The 26,229-nt window shown below is 46.8% G+C and overlaps 1 protein-coding gene across 1 annotated transcript in view; it reads left to right on the top strand.

The window, feature by feature from the left end:
• The window catches only part of LOC144175895 (uncharacterized), a 101,857-nt gene extending 78,999 nt beyond the window's left edge, over positions 1-22,858 (top strand). The window contains exons 4-5 of the mRNA XM_077704959.1: positions 13,949-14,515; positions 19,151-22,858. Coding sequence (XP_077561085.1) covers positions 13,949-14,515; positions 19,151-19,765 — 1,182 coding nt within the window. The 3' untranslated portion in view covers positions 19,766-22,858. The remainder of the gene's footprint in view (positions 1-13,948; positions 14,516-19,150) is intronic.
• The last annotated feature ends 3,371 nt before the right edge of the window (positions 22,859-26,229 follow it).

The following is a 26,229-nucleotide window of genomic DNA, read 5'->3' as shown; positions in this document are numbered from 1 at the left end:
GTGGCGTGATCTCTTGCGTGATCTCCCCCTTGCAGTGCACGTGCGCTCGCGCCTCCGTTGGCGAACACAGACAAGCTCGCGCTCCCGGTGCCGAGTTTGCGCTGCCGGTTGCAGCCGGTTCTTGCGCGTGCAACGCGGCCCACTTTGCGACATCTCCGAAAGCATGCGGCGGTCACGTACCACGAGGCACAAGGGATGGACAGACCTATGGCTTTAGGAGCTTCGCCCCTAAAAAGGCGACGGGACTTAACGGGAACTTGTACTAACAGTACACCAGCCGTGCATGACAATACACTGTAGAAGAGGAAGGGAAACGATCCGATTGACACTGCTCAAGATATGGGCAACCGAAGCCAACTTATCTACAAGGCATGGCACTGCAGGAACAAGATATCACCTGTAATCTAAAAACCGGAATTCTTCATGACTAAGCACAATCGAGTGCTGGCTCACATACATTTGCCCCAGCTTAGAGATATGTTAAGCCTCCCCTTCGTCTGTGTGCGCTGTTAGTGAGCATGAATCAGTACCAACTCGCCCAATTGTCTGTTTTGCTTTTACGCCTGTGGTTGAGGGGGCAAGGTATCCAAATCCAATGCGGGCTGTCCCGGCGGCCGCAAGTTAAAATCACTAGTGGGGTGGGAACCTTTTGTTCTTTTTGTCGCTTGGGCGACATTGTGCCCTCTTATAGGACAAAGGTAAGATTCAGAAGATAATTCAACAAAAGAACATGAACTTCACGAGGGAAGCAGTGTACTAACAGTCAGTACGTCTGAGTTCTGCTACAATGATTTTCAGACTTCCGAAGGGTGGCACTGCCGGCAAGGATATAATTATGCCTGCCATGTGCATTGTTTCGAGCGCCACTACCTATACGTTTGTCAAAAAAATTAAGTGAGGAATTCTGTGGCGGTTGCTTTGAGGCTTTACATTTTGAAATAAAGCAAAGTAGCAAAATGGAACGAGAAATTTACACACGTCTTAAATTTAAGTAAAACTTTTTATTCACAAAAGCTTAGAGAAATGTTTCCATTTATGCAACAGCAATCCTAGAAAACAGCGCAGGAATTATAGGATGGCCTCCAGGTAAACTCTGGACGTTGCTTTAAAGCAGCATGTAAACTTGGTAATCGAAGTGTGCTTTCGTCAGCAAATCACGTAGCCTTTTCTGAGCCCATGGAATTTTGTGGATGCTGGCATGTCTAACCACTACTTGAACGAAGCTGAGCAACTGCCCGTAAGCAGACGGATACCTAATGTCCTTTACGTAACACACACACAAACACTGCGCCAAGGCTTTTTCTAGCGATGTGTCCGGCTGCAGCTCGACGATTTCTCCAGGCTCTCTGCCACATACCAGCCGCTTCACGTAGCCCACCAACGAAGGGTTCATTATTTTTAAATTGTCGGGTTTACAGTTGCACAGAATACTCTACACAATGATTTTTTAACCCTCAGGTGTTCTCATCATGACGTCATTGCTATTCACAATTTATTTTCCGGCGCAGTTGTTCGATGCCGAAGATGGCGGCAGTGAGTGGCCCCGTTTGGCCGCTCGGCAGAATGAGGGAGCTCCAGTTGAGCACCCGCACAGGTGGTGGTCTAACTTGGTTTCTTCCCGGGAAGGTGCCACGCCCACCATGATTGACTCCGCCCTGCGAAAAAGTAGAAAACCCAAAGAGATCACACACAAAAAAAAAAACAATAGAATGAAATACATGCAAGAAAGGCACAAACAAGACAGCAACGGCGGAGTGGTGGTTTGGGGTTGGCCGACATTGCGATTGGTGAGCGGCCTAGACTGGATGAGCCCTCTTTCTTCTCCAAACCTGGCCTCTCAGGGCCGGAAGGTAATGTGGATATACCACTAAAAACAGGTGTAGAACAGAAAAAGGCATAATTAGGAAGCCCCAGCATATATTGGTGAACGACGTGAGCAATGATGTAATTATTGTACTAAGGCAGGATGGATACAGAGAGAGCAAAAAAAAGGTTAAAAAATATGAGGTCGTTGCTCTAAAATATTGTAAAAGGCCCAATAGGACCGGCCACAAAGGGTGGCTGCCACACGGATCGGGATTTGCAAATAGACTGGCCAGATCCTTCACAAGCAGGCCCAACTGCAGCCTCATCAGCACCAATATAAATTGCTGCTCTTGGCGAAGGCGTGTCTTTAGAGTAGGTTTCCAGATGGATAGCAATACTAAGTGGAGCAATGCATAGAACATCACTTTGGGTACTAACCCTGTGTGAAACTCGAGTCTTGTCAGATTTCATGACAGTGTCCTCGGTTGCGGGTCCGCCTGCACGGTTTCGAGCATGGCAATCATGTGATTAGCAGCTGTGAGCTCTTGCTCAAGCTTGTGGAGCGTTTCATTTTCTGCAGGCTTTTTTTGCAGACATCCGGTGCAGAAAGTGTCGTCTCTGGCAGCACCACATGTGTTCGCACTTTCCTGATCTGCGCTCCCATCTGGAAATGATGGTGGGTCACTCATACCAGGTTCAGGCCACTGCGTTTTTTGTGCGCAGTGAAAATTGCTTGGCTTTTCTTTTACTGTGCGTAAACGAGCTCAGTGGGATTAATCTCGCAGTGGTAGGGTAGCAGCCTCTGCACAATGTGGTATGCTCTTTTTTTTGTAGACATGCATAAAGAAGAATTAAAGGCATGCATGAACAGTGTAATCACTTTCAGCGAATACGAAGTAGCGCGAGCTCCTGAAGAAACGCACTGAGCCGCTACCATGTGTTTGAGTACATCTTCGTTCCAGACTTCATGAAGTCTCATTCCTTTCCTGAACTTCTTGAAACACTTTGAGCACGTGCGTACAACCACCCGCCACCACCTTGTGTGCTTCGTGCCAGCCTTCTTGCCAGCGTAGGCCCAGAAACCATGGCATGCACGTGTAGAACTTGTTACTTGCGGGCAGGGCTCGTCTCAGAGGGAGCAAACTCATGAAAACCTGCAGTCTAGCCATCTCGATTCCAATTTTGATGGGTCAAAATTTTTCCCTTTTGATGGGTCATCGCCGATGCACGTGAGCCCGCAACTCGCTTTGGTCTCCATGTTCACTGTTGCCCCACAGTGAAAGGCGCTGGTCAGCTCGGTTACCAAGTTCAACGCAGTGTCGAGAACACCGGTTGTCCCGACCAGCGTGTCCAGCATGGTAAAGCATCATATGCGTCATGCTGTCTTCCAAATGGCGCACCTGTCGACTTCTCGCCTCCCATCCAGTGGCCCACCAGCGATCGCACTCCAGGATCGACAATGCCAGTCATGTCAGTGTTCTTTCCAATGATCTGCAGTGATTTGCCCCCACCTCAAAGAACTCTCGTTCGGATAGACCTCAAGATCAATCACCACGAACTGTATGTTGATCGGGCCGCCGACGAGTGCTTGGGCCGCATGTGGCACACAATGCGCTTGCAGAGTCATTGGGATGTCAGGTCCCACCTGTTCGAGTGTGAGGGTGTACCCGACCCGCTGGTTCCAGTACGCTGTGGACACGAAACTCAGTGCATAGGGTGCAGCCCCACGCGTTCCACTGTATTCCATTTTTACTGGAACAATTGCGGTCTTGTTCCCCCACGTGTCAATGCCAAACCTCGACGTCTTGGCGGTGTTCAGTGATGATTTCCTCATCATCAGTTGTGAGAAGAGAGACAGGTAAACTGCCCCTATGACCCCCTCAGGGGCAGATCGTCCGTACTTCCCCGTGTTGCGATCAACTGATTTGACACACGTGTCAAATGCCACCCTGTTGCCGATGTGTGTCATAATCCTCACCTTGTTGGCAACATCGTCTCACTTAGCAACATGCACCGTAGGTACACTTCCTCGTCTCTTTGTGATCCTGTCGATGTTATGACAGCCTCGAGCAGCAGCGATATTGCCTTGGTGTCAAGCATGGCGGGGAAGGCAAAGAACCTATTTCCCTGAAAGTCTCCTATCGGCCTGCTTAACACCTCGGCGTTCGCTCTGAACCGCTCTGTTGTGTCCAGTCCTGTTACACCTGCGCGCAGCTGTGGATCTATGCGCACAAACCGCATCGGTACCCACGACAGGTACGCTGTCTTCTGCTCTTTATCTTTGCCGGTTTCAACACTCCACTGGAGCATGCTGAACACAAGTGGCTCCGGCCAACTCCAGATCGTCGCATCGCTAGGTGTTTTTGCCACCGATTGGTGGACGATCTGGTCCAGAAACGGTGGCTGCCCCGCGTTGAGGTCGATCACTTCTGGGAGGCTCGGTGCCCAGCACGCCTGACAAATTTGTAGTGGTAGGGACTGATTTTCGTCTAACTGTAGTTCTTTGTGTGACATCTTTCATTATTTGGTCTTTAGAAGTTTTACGTGGCCTCGACCAAGACCACAACCAGCTGGGTAAGGGGCCTGGCACCTTCCCAGTTCCCAACTAAGTCCACGTTTGATTCAGATTATTCCGTTTCAAAAGTATTTTGATTTTTGGCCGAATCGTGAGAGGAGGTACCCATTCTACCCTCTGTCCTTTGTGCCCTCATTACAGTGATCAGCCCTTCTAACCCTTTTTTGTTGGTTAGGTCTATTGTGGCCGGATCCAATTCCTTTAGGCTTGTTCCTTCAACTGTGAGATTTTGGAGGAAGATTTCAAGATAACAGACGAAAATAATGCAGGAGTGGTAAGTCGGTCAATATCTGCAAGATAACCTTGAATTCAGAAAGAGTTGTTTTGCAGCGAAGCAGTGTCCACCTTGCCACCTTAGTGTCAGGAGTGGTACGGCTGGTGCCATTGACAACTGTACGGATGTATCGTTTTGGCATTCTGGTGCTGTGAAGCTGTGTCGAGCTGCCTACACTGGCGCGGCCCCTTAACCGTGGTGAGCTTTTTAGCACCAATTGCCGCAGGATGTAATCATGTGGCCTTCATTGGATTGGCCCTTAAAACTTTTTCTGTTGTGTGCTGTTGGCCATTGGGAAGGGATTGGAAGAATATAAAGTGAAAAAAGTTTTCTGTTGATAGTTGAAATGAAACAGTGGTCTGGAAGATTGATCTTTCTTGTTGGTGCTGACTTCGTGAGGATTTCTAGGCACTCGTTTTTTTTTGTGCAGTGAAGCTGCCACAGCTTGAGCTGCAAATATCGGCTTGGCAGTGCACACGTTCTGGAGTGGTCATCATGCGCATGATGTGCTTCATGAATTCACCAACCCACTTCAGTCTTGATGCACTGTTTAAGCATCGCTGCGTCTCAAGAAAACCATGACCAAAGTGCGCTTCGAGGCTGCAGCACTTACACGCGACAGCACCATTCACGTCACTAGCGGCGCCCACATTAGGATTTCTTTTCTGATGTGCACAGGCATTTTAATGTGCATATAAAAAATTGTGCACAATGTACCGTGGGTTTTTAACCAACCAGTAAAGGCAAAAGGGACCTGCGACAAGGCCGTTACAATACGGTGGCTGTCGTCGTTTAAACTGACTGGCCCCACACGGTGGGTATCCTGGGCCGCCGGATACCCACCGGTTTCTTCAAAGGGCACAAGCGTCCCCGTACCGTAGCTTATCTCGACGGTGAAACAAACGCTTGGATCTTGACCACAAGCAGCCATGGGAGGCCATGTGGTAGTGGTAGGTCCCTCGAACCCCTTCAGGCGGGGTCTGGGATCTCTGGGCACCCACCAGTTCAAAGGGTACAAGCGCCCCCTGTCTCGGCGGGGGATGAAGGGCTTGGACACGCACTACCACTGCGGCAGACGTGGTGGGTTCCTCTGGAGCAGCTGGTCACCCACCAGAATAAAACTGGGGACATGCGCCTCCCGTACGGGGGATCCAGTGTACTGTAAACCGTTCCACCACGTCGGTTTGTACCATGGGGTACGAGAATGTGGGAGGTACTTCGGTGCCGCTGGGCACCAACCAGTAAAAAAAACTGCCCCCACCTCCCCGAAGGAGATCGTGCGGAAATGCGAATGCATTGGGTGCACCGATGAGTGCGCTGCGGCAAGCAGTAACGGAGAGAGGCGTGCGCTCCACTGCATTTATATACATTTTCCGAGCGCAGCGAGCGGATTGAGGGTACGCGGAGAGGAGAGAGAGACCCGCGCAACACGCCCGCCCCGCGCGCGAGCTCTCTCTCCCGCCGAGCTCCGCGATGCGAGCGCCCTCACACGCCCGAGCGCGCTCCTCTCCACTCACTCTCCGCTACTCCGCCCGAGCTCCGCGATGCGAGCGCCCTCACACGCCCGAGCGCGCTCCTCCTCTCCACTCACTTTCCGCTACTCCGCCCGAGCTCCGCGATGCGAGCGCCCTCACACGCCCGAGCGCGCTCCTCCTCTCCCCTTGCCCTCCGCTACTCCCGCCCGAGCTACCACCTGCTCCGGTTGCAAGGCGCGCCACAGCTGTTGCTAGGGGCGAGGAGGAGCGCGGAGAGATAACACCTGCGGGCGCACGCCGACGGAGCACGACAACCCCCGACTAAGTAATGCATCCGCATTTACGACGACGACGAAGGCAGAACTACGAGTCGCGCGCTCACGTGCGCTCGCGCTGGAGGAATGCAGGAGCCCGCCGATGGAGCACAACCCCCGACTAAGAAATGCATTCGCATTTAAAATTGGTACAAGCACCCCTTGGCCAGGGGATCTAGTGCTTGGGAAGTTACCCGACTTTGTCGGGAAACGCCCCGGTGGAAGGGGTCGTAACTTTTGCCCGGCTAGCTCAGCCGGTAGAGCATGAGATCAGTCGGTAGAGCATTAATCTCAGGGGCGTCCATCGTGAGCGTCCATCGTGGCTGTGGAAGGCACCATGTGAATTCGTGTTCCTTGGTGGCGCCGGGCACCTACCGGTAAAATAGGTACAAGCGACTCCCCGGCCTGGCCCTCGGCCCTTGTGTGGGACTACAACGCTTGGGAAGTTCACCCGGCTTGTACGGGAAATCGCCCCTATGGAAAGGGGCGGCTGCAAAAACGCAGGAACTTTTACCGACGGTGATGGTCGAGTGGTAAAACACTCGTATCGTAAGCGGGAGGTACCAGGTTCGAATCCTGGGCCGCCGGATACCCACTGGTTTCTTTAAAGGGTTCAAGCGTCCCCGTACCGTACCTTGTCTCGACGGTGGAACAAACGCTTGGAGCTTGACCACAAGCAGCCATGGGAGGCCATGTGGTAGGTCCCTCGAACCACTTCGGGCGGGGTCTGGGATCTCTGGGCACCCACCAGTTCAAAGGGTACAAGCGCCCCCTGTCTCGGCGGGGGATGAAGGGCTTGGACACGCACCACCACTGCGGCAGATGTGGTAGGTTCCTCTGGAGCCGCTGGTCACCCACCAGAATAAAAATGGGTACAGGCGCCCTCCGTACGGGGGATCCAGTGTACTGTAAACCGTTCCACCACGTCGGTTTGTCCCATGGGGTACGAGAATGTGGGAGGTACTTCGGTACCGCTGGGCACCAACCAGTAAAAATTGGTACAAGCACCCCTGCCCAGGGGATCTAGTGCTTGCGAAGTTACCCGACTTTTTCGGGAAATGCCCCGGTGGAAGGGGTCGTAACTTTTCCCCGGCGGTAGCGTAGTGGTTATCGCACCAGACCGGTATTTGGAGGTCGTGGGCTCGGATCCCACCCGGCTTCACCACTTTCTTTCTGACTCAAAAAAGTCTAAATTCTTCATCTGTTTCCATGACCCACCACAACCTCCCCTTTGCTTTCCGAGGTTTTCTTGACTGCCAACCCTTATTTTCTCTCTCTCTCTCTCTCTCTCTCTCTCTCTCTCTATATATATATATATATATATATATATATATATATATATATATAGAGAGAGAGAGAGAGAGATAGAGAGAGAGAGAGAGGGATCATGAGGTTCGATGGGCCAGTATAAAAATACCACGTCATCAGGAGCGCAGCCCCTTGAGTGCCCAAGTTGGCCTACTGGTGCGATCAAGGCCACACCAGCGTTTTTGCGGCGGGACCACGTCAAGGTCCAGGCACCCTGCATTGCCACTCTCGCTTCGTAGTAGCTCGATTACAAGAAGTCGCCAGCTTCCCCAGCGGGAGGGCGCTCGCGCATGGAGAACCCTCAAGAGTGCCATATGCTGTAACACTGACACCCCGGCCTCCTCCCACGCTGGATTACAGGGCCCCGTTACGGACCCCGGCCATCGGGTTATCTTAAAGAGAAATTCCCACAAGAATGTCATAATCACTCCCGCCGGAGGGCTGTGTTCGCTGCACGGTTGTGCAGCCTCCGGCAGGAGTGATACTGACACACCGGCCTCCTCCCACGCTGGATTACAAGGCCCCGTTACGGACCCCGGCCATGGGTGTTTTGAATTTCTTCAAAAGAGTCATAGTTACTCTCGCCGCTCGGTCAACACTCAATGGCTCCGCAGTTTCAAATTCTGCGGCCATTCCCCGCAGAAGGAATGGGCCGAGGTTTGTGTAAAGAGTTGCAAGTCCTAAGCTACTAACAAACTCACTCACAATATGTTGAAACATTAGCAGAGCATCTGTAAGGGCTAGTTGGTGCTGCATAGCTGTAGTGTTTTTGTCGTCCTTGTTCTACTGGTCAAAGTTTAAGAGCTCTCTGCTACAGCTATGTTGAAACAGAAGAGAGGGTCACGTGCGAGGAGTGAGTCGTAAATAGCGAGCTATTTACATAAAAGCACGTGAATGATCGGGCAGTCAAAAAAGTGCTTGTGGTTGTATGAGGCAGCAGTGATGAGCCAGTAGAGCCAATCAGTGTTATTGATTCAACGTTCAGAGCTGAGTCTTAGCATTAGCGTGGCGGTTTGGTGGCCCTAGGCGTGGTTGTAGCTGATGGCTATGCTGCAGAGGCCTCGCTGCTTGCGCTCTATGGCACCGTCATCCCACTCAGTCATTACGTGGCCACCTGGGTAATAGCTCAGTCCGCAGCATGTGGGACGGTCCTTCGGCCTACGCTGCAAGCGGGTCTTGCTGCTGCCATGAGGATGATAATGATGCCCTCAAAGTTTGTGGCACATACCCACAAGGGGAATTGGCTAGGGCTAAATCACTTGTTGCAATTCACGAGGAACGAGGACCTATTTATTTCCGGAAAGACAGAGGCCATAAAATGAAAGTCCGCCATGATTAAAAACCCTAATTACCCATTAATTGGTACCCTTCAGCAATTCAAGTGACCTGAAGCAGAAAGGAAAGCTTGAATACATTTATATATATATATCCCTTTTTGCATACCCAAGATTTGTTGCCCCAATAGATAATATAAGCGGAACATATAGTCAACCCCAAACGCTCAATAGGGTCCTTCAAAAGCTGCCGCGAAGCTGCGACATGTGAGAAAAAACATGTTCGATTGTCTCCATGCCTGGCACCGCAGACAGTTCGTCTGAAGCTGGCTGTTTGCAGGATCTGCCTGCGATGGAGCTATCTGTCCCAGTCATGTCCCGGTTGGTTCAGTGGTACGAACTGTATGTTCAAAGTAAATTTGGCCGAGGTGAAATTTGAGTGCAGTTGGCCTTTAATGTCGAGACAAAAAAATTTTGTAGGATAAGGGAGATAACAACGCTAAAACTGCACCAGTTTTACCGGGAAGAAATATTTCCACGATGAGGAGAATGTGTGTGCGGTGTCACAACCACACACATACCCAGACTAAAAGTAGAACCCCTTTTTAAAACACATGAAAATCGGGAATACAATGTTCTGCATATGAAAGTAAACGGCTTGATAAAACAAATTCGTTGTCTAACACTAATGTGTGGACAGCAATGCATAGAGGCTTCCTACTAATAAATTTCCCCAGCTTCCTTTTTCTTTTTCTTGTGAGAGCTTACTTTTGCTCCCGATAGAGGACATATGCTGTCTACACTTGGCCAATGTGTGGACAGCAATGCATAGAGGCCTCCTACTAATGTAAATTTCCCCAGCTTCCTTTTTCTTTTTCTTGTGAGGGCGTTACTTTTGCTGCCGAAAGAGGACACAAGTTTTTGGTAACTGCAAACGTGTGAAACCTTTGCTCCATCAGTTACCTGCGCATTAGTAATAATAGCTGACTTGACCTTTCCTGTGCTGGAACATTAGCACTGCAGCAACTGCTAACGTTCTCCACATACATTGCAGCCACTCAAACTGTGGCAGTCTCTCAGCAGAATAGTACACAACTACTGCATGTCATTTGAAGGATTAGTGAACCAGCTCTCTGCATTCATTATTGTGCAATTGCAACATAAGCTGGAAAGAGCCCTTTTGGTTTTTCTACTAACTCTTGGAAACTGATGTGAAAAACAGCCACACGTTGAACAGGTGATCATTATTGTTGTTAGTGCAGTATAGAGACACTGTTTTTTTTTCACTTTAAACATTGTCCAGTAGGATTTGCATAAGTAGACCTACCTTGTATCTGAAAGAGCTGTTGGCTTTACTTCACGGCCCAAACGCAAGCTTGGTGCCCAGTCTGGATGCGAGCAGTCCATCAAGTATGCTGGCTTCCCTGCATGTTGCAATAAGTAATGCTTCAGAACTTTTTACAATAGCACACTTTTGTAACAGGGCGATGGAGGAATACAGTCGCTCCTCGTAGCCAGAAAGCAACCATAAATTTTTTTAAGTGTGCCAAACTGGAAATGTTTGCCCCAAGTGAATTATGCACAGGACTAACTGCAAGGAGTGTGCTCTGCAACCGGCTTTACGGAAGTAAAGTCTTTCCCTCACTTGGCTACTAGAGAGCGTGTACGAGTCATGGTATCGGCCCCACTGTACAACCGAGTGCCCCTTCAATACTATTATCTGGGTGTGTGGCCAGTTATGTTCAGTGAAAAAAAGAAGCATTTGCAAACTAAGCCTGAAGTGAAGTTAAATTCATGAACTTAGTCATTTTCGGACCCTCTGAATCTGTGCAAATCAGTTGGTTCTAAATTTCCTAACACACGTGTGGCTTCTCTGCACGGCTTCAGCGACATGTGGTATAGACAACACAAGCGATGCCGAAATATTCAAGGACCTTAAGATTTCCATAATTCCAGGTTTTCATTGCGTTATTGTAGTGTTCTTGCTTATTAAGGACACATAGTTGGCCAAATGCTGGGTGTATTGGAAGCGAGCAGTAAACGTACAACCTAGCGCGAGCGCGCTTCTATCTCTTCTTTCACTTCTCCGCGCATCACGCGCCATCGCTCCTGCCGCAAGTGTTTACATTTGGATTTCGTTCAAAAAAACCGAACGGCATACCGACTACACATCTGTTGAAGAGGACGCAATGGCACGTTTGAGGACTGCAACTACGACCGACTTGACTACTAGCGTTGGCGGACGTCACGCCGGTTTCCAAAGAAGACATCGCGAGACCTCCCGCTGAAGCTAAGGAGCCAGAAAATGCCGACGTAGACGAGGATTTATCACGGCCTCTATTTTAAGAACCCCAAGCCAAATCGGCGCCTGAAACAGGCTGCTGAAACACTACACTTATGCACCCTGAAAATTTCAAGTATTAGAATTACAACTGACCATTATTCCACTTTCTCCTGAAAGCTCCAGATGTTAAAACGACGCTTCGAAAGTGCGTGGACCTGTTTGAAACATTTTCATAAATCGAGTCGGAAAACAGGCACTCTTCGGACAACTATTAAATAGATCCTGCAACACTTACCATCGACTACTCGGGATGTATTTTGGGGTAAAGTCTATTGTCCTGGCAATCTCCTCCCGCAAGAATTATGAAAATCCGTTTACTATCACCGAAACTACGCGCGATGAAAAATCGCGCATAAATGTTCCCTCTCAACTCAACCGCGGACAACGCGACGAAAGCTGCGCGCTCTCTCCCGGAGAGGGGGGCGGCGCGCGGCGGCCTTCGATATGTCACAGGGCGGGGAGTTTCGTCCTTTTCCCCGCAACGTAGACTGGTCTATTTCCGGTCTGGTGCCACAAAAAAGCAGCCATTGTGGCCTGCTCGCAAGCAAGCGCTCAGGCTGGTAGGGCGTTTTTGGAGCAATAAACGTTTGTTGTCGAGTGGGCTCATTGAAAGTGGAATATTTAGTTCGTCACTCAAACTCCGCGCGCACTCAAAACAAAAGAAACACCAAAAGCATGCGGACAGTTTGAGACATAGAAGAGGTTCATACACGGCGCCGACGACGGCTGATCGTCACAGGAAATGCCAGAATTTAGCCGCGAAGTTGACCGGCGACAGCCAATAGGACAGCCATGGCCCGATTGACGTCGCAGAGGCCATGCCAGGGGTGCATAGTGAGGAGAATTGAAGAGAGAGCGGTTGGTTTTTCCGCGTCTTTCACGGCGATTTGCGCGCTTACCGCTTCACGTGCATGTGTAATATTTGGCTCGGGTGTTCCTGGAAGTCTAATCTAAACGTCGCGCAGGTTTACTTGCACTGCACGAAGAGTGTTGCAGGGTCCGTTTAATGCTTTGTTCCAAGCAGCGACTGGTTGCACTTACCCGAGACGAAGTGGTCACTGCATACTCTGTAATGAGTAGCCGTCCTGTCGCGTGCACGTTCGAGGCGGCGAAACCATTCGTCGCGGCTCTTTGTAGAAAGTTCCAGCGTCCGGCACAGAGAAGAAGCCGACCTTTCTCACGTTCTCAGTCTGTTTGTTTGAATGCGACCTGTTCTTGCATCCAGGGACGATGCAGGTAACCATTACCGCTGGCGACGTCCAAGAACGGTTGCACAATAATTGCTCTAGCACTGCTAGCAAGTCAAGCGGATAGCGGATAGCAAGATAGCGGACGAAGGATAGCGCGCTCAGAACGAACGGCACATCGGGATATCCGAACACCCGCGCCGGCATTCTAAGCGCGTATTTCCCGCGCTCCCGTTCCCGCATGCGCGTTCCGTAGTTTCGCCTTTCGCGTGTTGCTGTGTGGTGCCTATCGCTTGTCTATCGTTGAACGGCTGATGGGGTGCCACAAATGCGGTAGACCGTATGGGGATTTCCTGGCTTAGTGGCTAGTCAACCAGCTGTACTGCTCAGCTCGTACGGGCAGTGTTTGGACCAGGAGGCCGGCAGCGCTACGAAGCGAAAGTAGTTGAGTGCGGCGGCGTAGACCCTCTATTGTTCACGGGTGACGAAACTTCGTTGATTTCGGTGAGCGGGCACCTTGTACCCAAAACGGACGAATCAGACATTAAGGACTACTTAGTGCACGCCACCGGCTACTTGACGCACGAAGAATTCAAAGCTGTGAAGTCGTTTGAATCGCACAACTACCTCACCAGTGGCTTCGTGCAAGAACCAAAACTGCGACAAGTTGGAGAGCACGTGATTGTAATCACCAAGGTTACTATTTTGACATTTAAGATCTACACTACGAGAGGAAATGGTGTTAGCTCCCTCATTCCACGAAACTGATCAGCTTCGTGCACTGGACGCTCTGAAATACAGAATTAAGATTTAGCACAGCGACAACGTCCGTGTATTTCGCTGCGCTAAATCTTACTTCTGTAATATGTCCCAACTCGCCCAGCTACACGTCTCTCTGAAATACATATTGTTTTCATGTGTTTGTTTTATTATCTTGTTGTCTATCTCTCCTTTGCCTCCCCTGTCTTCTCCCCCTTAATTTTTCACACCAGCAGGCGTTCCGCTGTACACCCCTAGGAGCGAGAAATTATGCACTGGTGGACCTTCCTTTCCATTGTCTTGTCAGTAAATTCATAAATTTTGCATGTTCTGTGTGCTAAGTCAAAGTATGCTCATTTACTAGAGGAAGAGGAGCTTCATAAAAATTGTTTTGTAGGACTGCAGCCTTGCCTCTGTTTTTTTTAAAAAGCCAGCAGACCTCGTGAGATATTTATGTCACATTATTTTTCTGGTATCCACCAGAATGAAATCTTTAAATACTACTGCAAGCCTTGCAGCAGTCACTTGGTCATACGTGTTGCATGTGAAATGATTCGATGTTATTGTGTTGATAGACATTATTGGAGTGGAAGATGACAATATTATGCATTTTTCTGTTTCTCTTTAACCAGGCCAACCATTCCCAGGCCCTTTCTGCACGACAACCTGAGTCGTGGCTTCTGATTCGGCGTGATGGTATTGTGAAGCTTGCCCACTGCACATGCATGGCTGGACTTGGTGAGGTATTCTCACACATAGGAGCTGTGCTGTACTACGTAAAAGCAGTTTCAAAATTCAACCGTGGTCAAGCAAACACTCACATGGAAAACATTTGGCTTCCTTCATACATCAAAAATGTGCCATGCGCACTACTTTCAAGCATAGACTTTGCATCTGCAAAGTCCAAGAAGAGACGCCTTGATACGAGCAGACAGCCTGCAACAAAAAAAAAAAGGTGCAACTGGTGCAACAAGCCAACAGACCAGGAATTTGCCTCATTCCTGAAGGAAGTCAGCAGTGCAGAACCGAGGGCAGCCATCTTCTCAGTGACTGAAGGCTACAACGACGAATTAATACCAACTACCGTCAGATACTCTTCAGCTGTACTTGGAAGCCTGTCAAGAGATTGTCCAAAAGAACAGGATGCCGTAATTGAAGAGTGCCAGAAGTTCTCTGCGAGCTTTGCTGTTAAAGAAGATGTAAGTGCTTATGTATAACCAACCAATTTATTTATTTATTTATTTATTTATTCAATACTGCAGGCCACAGGTGGCCCAAGCAGGAGGGGGGGTGTACATGAATTGTTACATTGAGATAAAATACACTTCAAGAGTAAACATAGAGAAGTGCATTGCACAAAAATGCAAAGGCAAGGGGGGAAAACACCAACAGATGCACGTGTGATTAAACACGTCAGAGAAAAAAAAGTGGGGGGGGGGGCTGGGGTGAGGGTCATTATACAAATCTAGTGAAAGAACTAATCTTGTAACCGTTCAATGAAGGAACGTGCATTTCTTGACATAAACATTTCGGGAGGCAGCGCATTCCATTCACCTATAGTACGAGGGAAGAAAGAGTGTAGTTGTTTGTGCGAGCAAAAAATCGGAGTGAATTTGAGAGGGCGATAGTTCCTAGTTGGCCGGGATGAAAGAGGCTGCAAGTACAATGGAGGATCAAGTAGAAATTCGCGGTTCCAGAGTTGGTAGAGAAACTTAAGTCTAGCTAATTTCCGGTGAGCTTGCAGTGTCATTATGTTTAGTTTCATTAAATTGGTTGGGTAATCATTACGACGGTAACGGTTATAAAAGAAACGTACAGCACGTTTCTGAATTCGCTGGAGTTTTTTGTTGTCCTTTTCTGTGTAAGGATCCCAAACAGCTGCGTATTCAGAAGGGGTCTTGGACTTAGAAGGGGTCTTGGAAGTGGTCTTGACATTGGACGGTGAATTCTTGATTTTGTGCCTCAAAAGACCGAGTTTACGTCGGGCTGAAGCGCAAATGGTATCTATGTGTGTTGACCACGTAAGGTTGCTAGTAAATGTGACGCCGAGGTACTTAAAACTGCTAGCTTGGGATATTTGGATGCCTCTAATTAAGTACTGGTATAAAATAGGACTTTTTTTATTGGGTATTCCCATCATTACTGTCTTATCGGGGTTTAGCTTCATATTCCAGGTGTCGCACCAGTTAGTTATGGCATTTAAGCTGTTATTTAGAGTAGTTTGGTCGTTGCTAGAATTTACAGCTGAATATAAAAGACAATGGTCGGCAAATAGACGAATACCAATGCCTTCGTCGACACATATTGTTATGTCATTAATATACAACAAAAATAACAATGGACCTAGGACGCTTCCTTAAGGTACTCCTGAGTTTACTGGGACGTTTTCTGAAATATGACCACTTTTGTCAAGAAATTGCTTGCGTATTTCTAAATACGAGGCAATCCAATTAATTATTTGATAGGGAATTTTGATCTCATTTAGTTTAAATAAAAGGCCTGAATGCGAAACTCGGTCGAATGCTTTGCTGAAATCTAAGAAAATGACATCAATTTGGCCTGACTGATCGACAATTGATGAGAATATGTGCACGATACTAACAAGCTGGGTGGTTGTTGAAAGACCTTTAGGGAAGCCGTGCTGAAATGGAGTAAATATTGTGCTGGTTCAAGAAATCAGTCAAGCAGTTCGAAATAATGTGCTCCATTATTTTGCAGCATGAACTCATAAGTTAAATCCGGCGATAATTTGTATGAATGGCGCGCGCCGATCACCCTTTTTAAAGACTGGGACGACACGTGCAATCCACCACACAGTGGGTACAACATCGAAACGGAAGGAAGTGCGGAAGATAATTACCAGAAATTGATCAAGTGATTCTGCGTAACGGCAAAGAAAAAAATTTGGAATATTATCTGGCCCTGGTGACGACTTTAGCTTTAGGTTGAGAAGCATGGAAACTATTCCCTCGTAACCAATAAAATTTGGACTCACGTCGGTAGAATTAGATATCTGGTCGATGCTGTGTCGCCGATCAGGGTCAGAGAAAATGGACTGGAAGAAGCGATTAAATGCTACTAAATCCCCTTCCTGAAGCAGGATATCGGTTTCAGTTTTTTTAAAGTTTACTTGTTAATAGTAGGAAAATAAAGCCACTGTCCAAGAGCACATCATCATCATCACCGGTTATGTACTCCCTTTACGTCGATGACCTGCAGATTGCCTTTTCGTCATGTAACCAATCACTCTGTGAAAGACAAATCCAGACTACGGTCAATCGGTTGCAACGATGGGCAGATGAAAACGGTTTTCGCTTTTCTCCTGAGAAGTGTGCATGTGTGTGTTTCACGCGTTAACGAGGTATTCATGCCAAGCCTGAAATAAAAATCAGGGATATGCTCGTTCCAGTACACAGTGAGCACAAATTCTTGGGCATCATTTATGACTCCAAATTAACGTTTGGGGCTCACATAAAGACACTCAAAATGACCTGCATGAGGACACTTAACATATTGAAAATTTTGTCGCAGAAGTCATGGGGGGCCGACCGTGCATGTTTGCTCCGAATTTACGGCTCACTTGTACGGTCTCGTCTTGATTATGGCTGTATTGTTTATGGGTCAGCTCGCCAATCTGTTCTCACCTCACTCGATTCAGTGCACAACTTGGGCCTCAGACTTGCCTCAGGTGCATATCGTACCTCCCCTGTTGATAGTCTTTACGTTGAGTGCAATGAGTGGCCTCTGCAGTACCGTCGAGCGTACCTAAGTGGAGTATATGCAGCCAAAATAGCATGCATAAATGACCATCCTTGTGCTGGAGAATTGTTTGAAAATAAGTACAAGAAGCTCTATGAGAACAAACCAAGAGTGGTCCGCCCGCTTGCCCTCCGTTTGGAGGAGCACATGACTCTGTACTCTTTCAAGATATGCCCGCCAGCTCTTCTGAGTTTCTCGGACGCTTTAGCCCCTTGGGACTATAGTGCTGTCAAATGTGACCTGTCGCTGTTAAGTACGACAAGAAAGCTTTTCCACACCAGCTTTTGCGCTAAGAATTTCTTGCACTTAAGGATAAATACAGTAGCTATTGCCACTACTTTACTGATGGTTCACACTGGTCACACTGGTTATGCTTTTGTAAACTCGTCGGCAGTTACTGTATCTGAGAGGATAGCTGATGAGGGCAGTATCTTCACTGCGGAGGTTTTTGGTATAACCTCAGCTATTGAAGACGTAATAGCAAATGGACTACAAAAAGTGGCGATTTTTACAGATTCCTTAAGTGCCATACGTGCTTTGACCTCCCTTGTCCCTTCAAAAAATGCGGCTGTAGGTATGCTAAAAATCGACTCTGCTGCCTCACATCGGCAGGGATTAGTGTCGTCTTTTGTTGGGTACCAAGCCACATTGGCATTCCAGAAAATGAAACTGTCGATAGAGCAGCATACCATACTAAGCATTGTGCAATAACGAAGTCCAAGGTTCCTTACCCGGACTTTTGGAACACCATACGAAAGTCCATTACAATGTACTGGCAAACTGAATGGGACAGACAGACCGAAAATAAGTTACACCTAGTGAAACCATACATATCTGAATGGAAAAGTTGCAGACACAGAAATCGTTTTTATGAGGTTATTTTATGCCGACTGCGAATAGGTCACACTGTGCTCACACACGGCTTCCTGATCCAGAAAGAACGGAAACCCGTGTGTGACCACTGTGGAGATCCTCTTACTGTACTTCATGTTTGAATAAGCTGCCCACACCTTGAAGCAGCACGCATCAGACATTTTAAAGCATTATACACCTTTTGCATCCCTTTACACCCTGTGCTTTACTTTGTGATGAACCTTGGGTGGATTTTAGTAACGTTTTCAAATTTTTTGAGGACACCGGCCTTCTACACCAGTTTTAGCTATGTGCATCTTTGAGACCTTTAGAATGTTTTTAATCTTCACAACACCTTGAATAACATCGTTTAACAGTTGCATAACTATTCTACCCTGCGTCTGGCGCATTATAACCGAAAGGTTGCTGTGCCACAAAACCACAACTTTTCTTTCTTACTTTCAAGAGCACATCAACAGCCTGCTTGGCAGAATCCGAACTGTTTTATTTAAAATGGACCCCTCAAGGCTGAAGTGAGCAACAAAAAAGTGCAAGTGATTGGGAACAGTTGCACGATTTTTTGTGCTCCAGGAGAAGCCAACATAATGGCAGTGAAGAAAGTAGTTCTTGAAAACACGTCTTAAATTAAGAAGTATAAATAATTCTGACACCCAAGGGATAGGGAGATAAACATTTATTTATCGTAAAGGGAAATGAGTAAGACTGCTAGCGGCCAGCCTCCCAATTCCAAGAGTCCGTGGTGATTCTGGTGCCCAGTCGACCATAGCTTGTTGCTGCTCCGGAGCCGAGCTGGTAAGCACAGACTCGCACTGCTCAGGAGATGGGTTGAGGAAGAGTTTAGGGTTGTCTGGGCATGAATGCACTAAGTGGTAGGCAGTGAGAGGGATGTTGCAAGTGCGGAGGTCATGTTATTCAAGTGCTTAAAGTTTATTTGGTTGGTGTCATAACCAACAATATTCACGCAGAATAATGATCTGGTTTTTTATACACGAGGTATGCTTGCTTAGGACTACTATGTTCAGCTTATCCTTCTACATGCAATCAATCAGGCACCACCATCTGTTCTTGGCTTCCTTGGTTGTCAATAAAACCCTTGCTAAAAGTTCCGGAAAAAGCCAGCTTGTTGCAGAAATTAAAAAAAAAGACTAGCTTGACAGCGAGAAAATTTGCTACAGCTTTGGGTACTTATTTATAATGTGCAGGTTTGCCGTGCTCTTGAGAAAGCAACAAGAGATCAAGCCAAATCGACGACATGGTTTGCTTTCCGAGCAGGAAGAGTGACCGCGTCCAACGCTCGAAGTGCATGCCACACGTCACTGACGCAGCCATCTTTAAGTCTCGTCAAGAGGATGTGCTACCCGGAGGCTTCTACCTTTTCCTCTCGGGCAACTGAATGGGTGCACTCCAAGGAGGATGTAGCCAGGAGGCAGTTTGTGTCAACTGTGTCATCTTCTCACATCAACTTTGAGTGCACCGCATCTGGGTTGCACATCTGTTCTGAGTACCCCTTCCTGGCGGCATCATTTGATGGGGTGATTACCTGCGAGTGCTGTGGCAAGGGTGCACTCGAGATCAAGTGCCCTTACACAGCACAATGTGTTGCGGACGTTTGTAGCGGGAAGCAGGGTATTTTGACCAAGGGTTCAGGTGGCCGCCTTCAACTAAACCGAGGGCATCAGTACTTCTATCAGGTGCAGGTACAGATGTTTGCCACTCATCTGCGCTATTGTGCCTTTGTCATGTGGACAGTGCAAGACTGCCACATTGAGAGGATACAGTTTGATTGTGCCTTTTGCAACAAGATTGCGAACAAATGACAGCAGTTTTTTGAGCAAGTGTTGCTTCCAGAGACCCTCTTCAAATACTGGACAGGGATGGGGCAATAGCCAAAGGCCGAGGACAAAGACTGTGGTGGCACCAGATCGAGAACGATGGTAGAGTGCCAGAATGCAGGCTGCAAAGGAAAAATTTTTCACCTTGCATGCACTAAAGTGTGTACCAAAAAGAAAAACTGGCTTTGCAAGGACTGCAGGCCTAGGTACTCTGGAAAGTAAAATACGAGACTGACCACCTTTGCGATGCAACTTTATTTTAAAAGAGCCTGGAGAATTGGAACAAATATGCTGAACTCGCGTTAGAATCTGTTTTACAATCTGTTAAAAAGTATTTGCAGCTAAGCAGAGTAAGCAAAGCAACAAAAAAATTTACTATTACAAGTCTCAGAGAATTTTCACTTTTTCAAGTAATGTCTCAAATTTGGTCATAGTTGTAAACATAACCCTTGTTAGTTTGCACGGAATCTTCATAATAAGTAGCTGCAAGTCTGTTGAATGATATCTGGAACTGCACATGGATTTTGTAATTTCCTGTTCTCCACAGTAGTGTCAGCTAAAGTGGTGGGCATGAACAATGAATGTCATTTTCTTCGAAACAGTTCCTTACTTCCTGTTCTAAAGACATTTACAGGAACGTTAATGTGCACCCATAACCCAGCCAGTGGATATGTCTAGTACCAATGCTCATTCTGGTCACTACCTCCTGTATTCGCAGCATTGATGATTCTTGATTGTACGGTTTAACGCGCCGACGCAACGCAGGCGATGAGGCGCGCCGTAGTGGAGGGCTCTTGATTAATTTTGACCACCTGGGGACCTTTGACGTGCACCGAAATCTCGCACACACAGGAGTTTTTGCTTTTCGCCTCCATCAGAAAAGCGGCTGCCGTGGCTGGGAATCGAACCCACGACCTCGTGTTCAGCAGCGAAACGCTTTAGCCACTGAGCCACCGCAGCGGGTGTATTTGCAGCATTGGTAAAATCATTTTGGAATACTGCAACTTGCCAAGGAATTTAGTCCTGTCAGTTTTACCTTGCAATCTGATTATACTCGCATTTTTTGGAGTTTGTTTTTAGTTGTAAATTAAGTGTGTCAAGTCATTTTTTGCGTGTTTCCCATTCAGCAGAAGACTGCACTTACTGGGCATGTCTGGTATTGATGGTCATTTGTCCTCAACGCATCCTGTATTTAGAGATTTCTTTTCTCCAACAATTGCATCGCTGAAGCAATTTTGTAAGTCTGCAGCTTGTCGTCTTGTTTAGTTATTAACGTGCTATGTTAGAGAAATCACATCAATCTCAATTATCTTTGTAGTTTGAGTGTGGCATTATTTTGTGTATTTACCAGAAAACTATTACCTGTCTGTATAATGCCTTTAAATCCCTATTTCTTTGAACTGTTTCAACACTTTTCTGTGTATGATACTACCCAGTTGCTGTGATTCTTTTAGCATGAGGAAAATGCAAATATCATTTTAAGCAGTGACATAACAAATGACATACTGTGTGCTGAATAAACTTTTTCTGCTGTTGCCCACTAACCTGTTGCCTACTAACAGCTTTGCAGGCTTTGCTTAAAGACTACAAAAAATAAGTCAGAACGCGATACCCAGGACTCTGCTGGGAAAAACTCGACATTGTGTACATAGAAGGGAACTTAGTATCTGGCACACAGCATCACTGAAAAGCAATTTACATGCCCATCATAGCTAAAACATGCGAAAATTAACAGACTCACTGCTACATTTTAATTTTTTTTATTCTAAGCATCCCCTTTTATTCATGCCCCTTGCACTTACGATAGATGCACTTACGGTTGATGCACAAAGATTTGGAGTATTTAACATTCAATACACCTTTTATTTAAATGGGGTGGGAACTAAGATTGAGCAAATGGGGCAGTAAAAACTTGAACAATTCATACGGTGAAAGGTGTTGGAGGGCCAGAGACAGATGTGATGATAGTTCCAGGGTGCTTACTGCTCCTACCCTTGTTCTGCTCTCCCCAAGTAGGAGCTGTGCAGTACGGTCTCCCACTGCTATTAACGCTGCAACTTGGCGTGGCTGTGTGAGGACGCTGACATAGCATATGTGCTAGGCCTGCTCCTTCCTGGCACCTGTGGCACTCTGCAGGGGGGGGGGACAGCTATTGTTACCTGTTCTGGGTAACTAGCTGTAGACAACATCCGACACGAAATTGTCTGGAGGTGTCTCCAAACCACAGATTCCCGGGAGGGATACAGGCTCAGGTCAGCCGACAGTGGTTGGTGATATCCATGTAGGACACTACTCGGTTCCTGCTCGGCAGTGAGATGAAGCCACCGTCCAGATTTTTTGTTTATTTTTATTGGTACCCTCAGGGTAATACATTACAGAGGGGAGTGGGTTTAAGGGGAAAAGGGATGAAAACAGGCAGGTATTTAAAAAAAATTACCAAGCTGGCTCGAGCAATGTAGAAGAAAATACTTAACACATTTCTACAGACATACAAATTTGTACACGTACATACATTTCGGGAGTAATACAGTAATTTAAATACATTTCACGCGTAAGAAATTGCGCGTGCACAAAACAAGACTTATTCAAGTAACAATACACAATGCAGAGCGAAACAAATTCACATCATTAATTTCAACAATGTCTCGGAAGGTGGTTAGTCACTGGACGTACGCGAGATGAATGAATTAAAAAAAGCCTTAGTAATACAACTGATGACGCCGACTTTGCGCGTGTGATCCAGACGCGATGATACATATGATGGCGAAGTGATTAAACAATCTCGCAAAGTGCTGTGGAAAGAAACTTTATGAAAGAGGCAGAGACGTGCGATTTTGCGACGTGAACTTAGTAGTGGAAGGCCCAAATTGTTTTTCATTGTGGTTACGCTGGTTGTTCGGTGGTAGTTTGAGTTAATAAAACGTGCGGAGTTCTGAACCATTTCCAGCAAATGAGTAAGAGTTTCCATGGAAGGATCCCATATGGACATACCTCGGCAAAGTTGGCGCGGCTCACTCAAACTCACTCACAATTTTTTTTTCGAATCACCACTCACTCAAACTCAGACTCAATGCTGAGCAGCACATCTGCGCTCACTCACACTCACATTGAGCACAAAACTCGGAACTCACTCGGACTCAAAACTCAAAATGTACTCAGAACTCAAAATGTACTCAAACTCAAAATGTAATCAAAACTCAAAATGTACTCAAACTCAAAATGTACTCAAACTCAATATGGACTCAAAACTCAAAATGTACTCAAACTCAAAATGGACTCAAAATGTAATCAAACTCAAAATGGACTCAAAACTCAAAATGTACCCAAAACTCAAAATGTACTCAAAACTCAAAATGTACTCAAACTCAGAATGGACTCAAAACTCAAAATGTACTCAAAACTCAAAGTCAACTCAGAACTCAAAATGAATTCAGAACTCAAATGGCCTCACTGAGATTGAGACAGTGAGAGTATGAGTGAGAGAGAGAGTGTGAGTGAGTGAGTGGGTGTGAGCGAGAGAATGTGAGTGAGTATGAGTGTGCCTGTCAGTGAGAGGGAGAGTGTGAGCGTGACTGAGTGTGAGTGAGAGTTAGAGTGTGAGTGGAGTAAGAGTGTGAGTGAGTGAGTGAGTGTAAGTGAGAGTGTGAGAGAGAGTGCGGTGAGTATGTGTGTGTGTGAGTATGAGTGATGTAGCCTGAAAGCAGTGAAGAGACGTCTTGGCGTGGGGAAAAATCAGATGTATGCACTTAAGGATAAGCAAGGCAATTTCATCACAAATAGGGATAAAATAGTCAGTGGCCGAGGAGTTCTATAGGGATCTGTACAGTAGCCGGGACATACAGGATAATGCCGAATGAGACAGTAGTACAGAGGAGATAGACATCCCACCAGTAACGACCGAAGAAGTAAGGAAGGCTTTGAAAGAAATGAAAGGGGGAAAAGCACCTGGTGAGGATCAGATAACAGCAGACCTCTTGAAGGATGGCGGAGAAATTGTACTTGAAAAACTGGCAAACCTGTATACGCAATGCCTAGTGACCGATATGGTACCGGAATCTTGGAAGGACGCGAACATCATCCTAATCCATAAGAAAGGCGACATGAAGGACTTGAAAAATTACAGGCCGATCAGTTTACTGTCAGTCGTCTACAAGGTATTTACCAAGGTAATCGCTAACCGAATCTATGAAACCTTAGATTTCAGTCAACCTAAAGAACAAGCAGGGTTCCGTAAAGGTTATTCAACAATGGACCATATTCACACGATCAATCAGGTGATAGAGAAGTGCGCTGAGTATACTGAACCCCTATATATAGCCTTCATAGATTATGAGAAAGCATTTGACTCGATCGAAACCCTAGCAGTCATTCAGGCATTACGGAACCAGGGGATAGATGAGCATTATGTAAGAATACTAGAGGATATCTACAATGGGTCTACAGCTACCATCATCCTCCATAGGGAGAGCAGTAAAATACCTATAAGGAAGGGTGTCAGACAAGGAGACACAATCTCTCCAATGTTATTCACAGCATGCTTACAAGAAGTATTCAGAACGTTGGATTGGGAACAGGTGGGAGTAAGGGTTAATGGAGAATACCTCAGTAACCTCAGATTTGCTGATGACGTTGCCTTGCTAAGTAACTCCAGGGACGAATTGCAAAGCATGCTTTCCGCACTGGACGAACAGAGTAGAACCGTGGGCCTGAAAATTAATATGCAGAAAACTAAAGTAAGGATCAATAACCTCGGGACAGCACAGCAGTTTGAGATAGGTGGCGAGGCAGTGGAAGTGGTAAGCGACTATATCTACTTAGGCCAAGTTGTGACCCGGGATCCCAACCATGAGGCAGAGATAATTAGAAGGATCAGAATGGGGTGGGGTGCATATGGCAGACATTCTGAGATAATGAATAGCAGCCTACCATTATCTCTGAAGAAGAAAGTGTATGACAGCTGCATCTTACCGGTACTCACCTACGGGGCAGAAACTTGGAGGCTCACTAAGAGAATTCAACTTAAATTGAGAATGACTCAGCGGGCAATGGAGCGGAAAATGATAGGTGTAACATAAAGGGACAAGAAGAGAGCGGAGTGGGTAAGGGAGCAAACTGGTGTTAAAGACATATTAGTAGAAATTAAGATGAAGAAATGGACGTGGGCAGGGCATGTAATGCGAAGGCAAGATAACCGCTGGTCATTAAGGGTAACAGAGTGGATCCCTAGAGAAGGCAAGCGTTGCAGGGGGCGGCAGAAAGTTAGATGGGCAGATGAGATCAAGAAGTTTGCGGGGATAAATTGGTCACAGTTGGCACAGGACCAAGGTAATTGGAGAATAATGGGAGAGGCCTTTGCCCTGCAGTGGGCGTAGATAGGCTGGTGATGATGATGATGATGAGAGAGTGAGAGAGAGAGGGAGCGTGAGTGAGAGTGTGTGAGAGTGTGAGGGAGAGTAAGGGTAAGAGTAAGAGTGTGAGAGTAAGTGAGAGAGTGAGATTGAGAGTGTGAGTGTGTGAGTGGCAGTGTGAATGAGTGAGTGTGAGTGAGTGAGCGTGGGAGTGTGAGTGTGTACCTTTTGCTACTATATCCTCATAATTATAACCCGAAAGCATTTTTATATTTGTCCCACGTGATCCCCCTCGACGAGACCCTTAATTTGATACCCCACACACCATAGCAGGGTTATATGGAATTCATACCAGTCAAAATAACCATGACTCATGACTGTAACCAGGACGCATTATTTAGGTGTCCGACGTGATTCCCCTATCTGGAACCTTCAACTTGACGCCCCACATGCTTCAGCGGCCTCGCCTTGAATTTAAGCCAATCTATGACTCATAATGACTATCTTATGATTCGAACTACGAAGCCTTTTTTTATTTGTACCACGTGATTCCCCTCGTCAAGACTGTAAATTTGATACCCTACACGCCCTAGCGGGGTCACTTCGAATTTTACCCCAATATAAGACTCGCCATGACAATCTAATGGTTATAACCAGGAAGCATTTTTGTATTTCTCCCACGTGATTCCGCTCATCAAAACCATTAATTTGATACCCATCACATCCTAGCGGAATCAATTTGAAATTAAACCAATCAATGACTAACCATGACTATCTCATGATATAGCCCTACCACATTTTTGTCCCACGTGATTTCCCTTATTGGAACCTTTAATTTGATGCCCCAGACACCCAGTGGCATCATTGTGAATTTTAACCTAATTTATGACCTATTTTGACTATGTCATGATAATAATCAGGAAGCACGTGATTACCCTTATCGAGACCTTTAATTTGATACGCCACACGCCCTAGCGTCATGAACTTGAATTTTAACCGAATCTATGACTTACCTGGACTACGTAATGATATATCCATAACTCATTTTCGTCCCGAATGATTCCCCACATCGAGACCTTGAATTTGATTCCCCACATGCTC

This window comes from Haemaphysalis longicornis, unplaced genomic scaffold, assembly GCF_048455015.1.
Source record: "Haemaphysalis longicornis isolate Haplotype H1 unplaced genomic scaffold, Haemaphysalis longicornis Haplotype H1 scaffold_3, whole genome shotgun sequence".
Lineage (NCBI taxonomy): Eukaryota > Metazoa > Arthropoda > Arachnida > Ixodida > Ixodidae > Haemaphysalis > Haemaphysalis longicornis.
The sequence above is the reverse complement of the archived record's forward strand: the minus strand, read 5'-3'. Positions and strand labels throughout refer to the sequence as shown.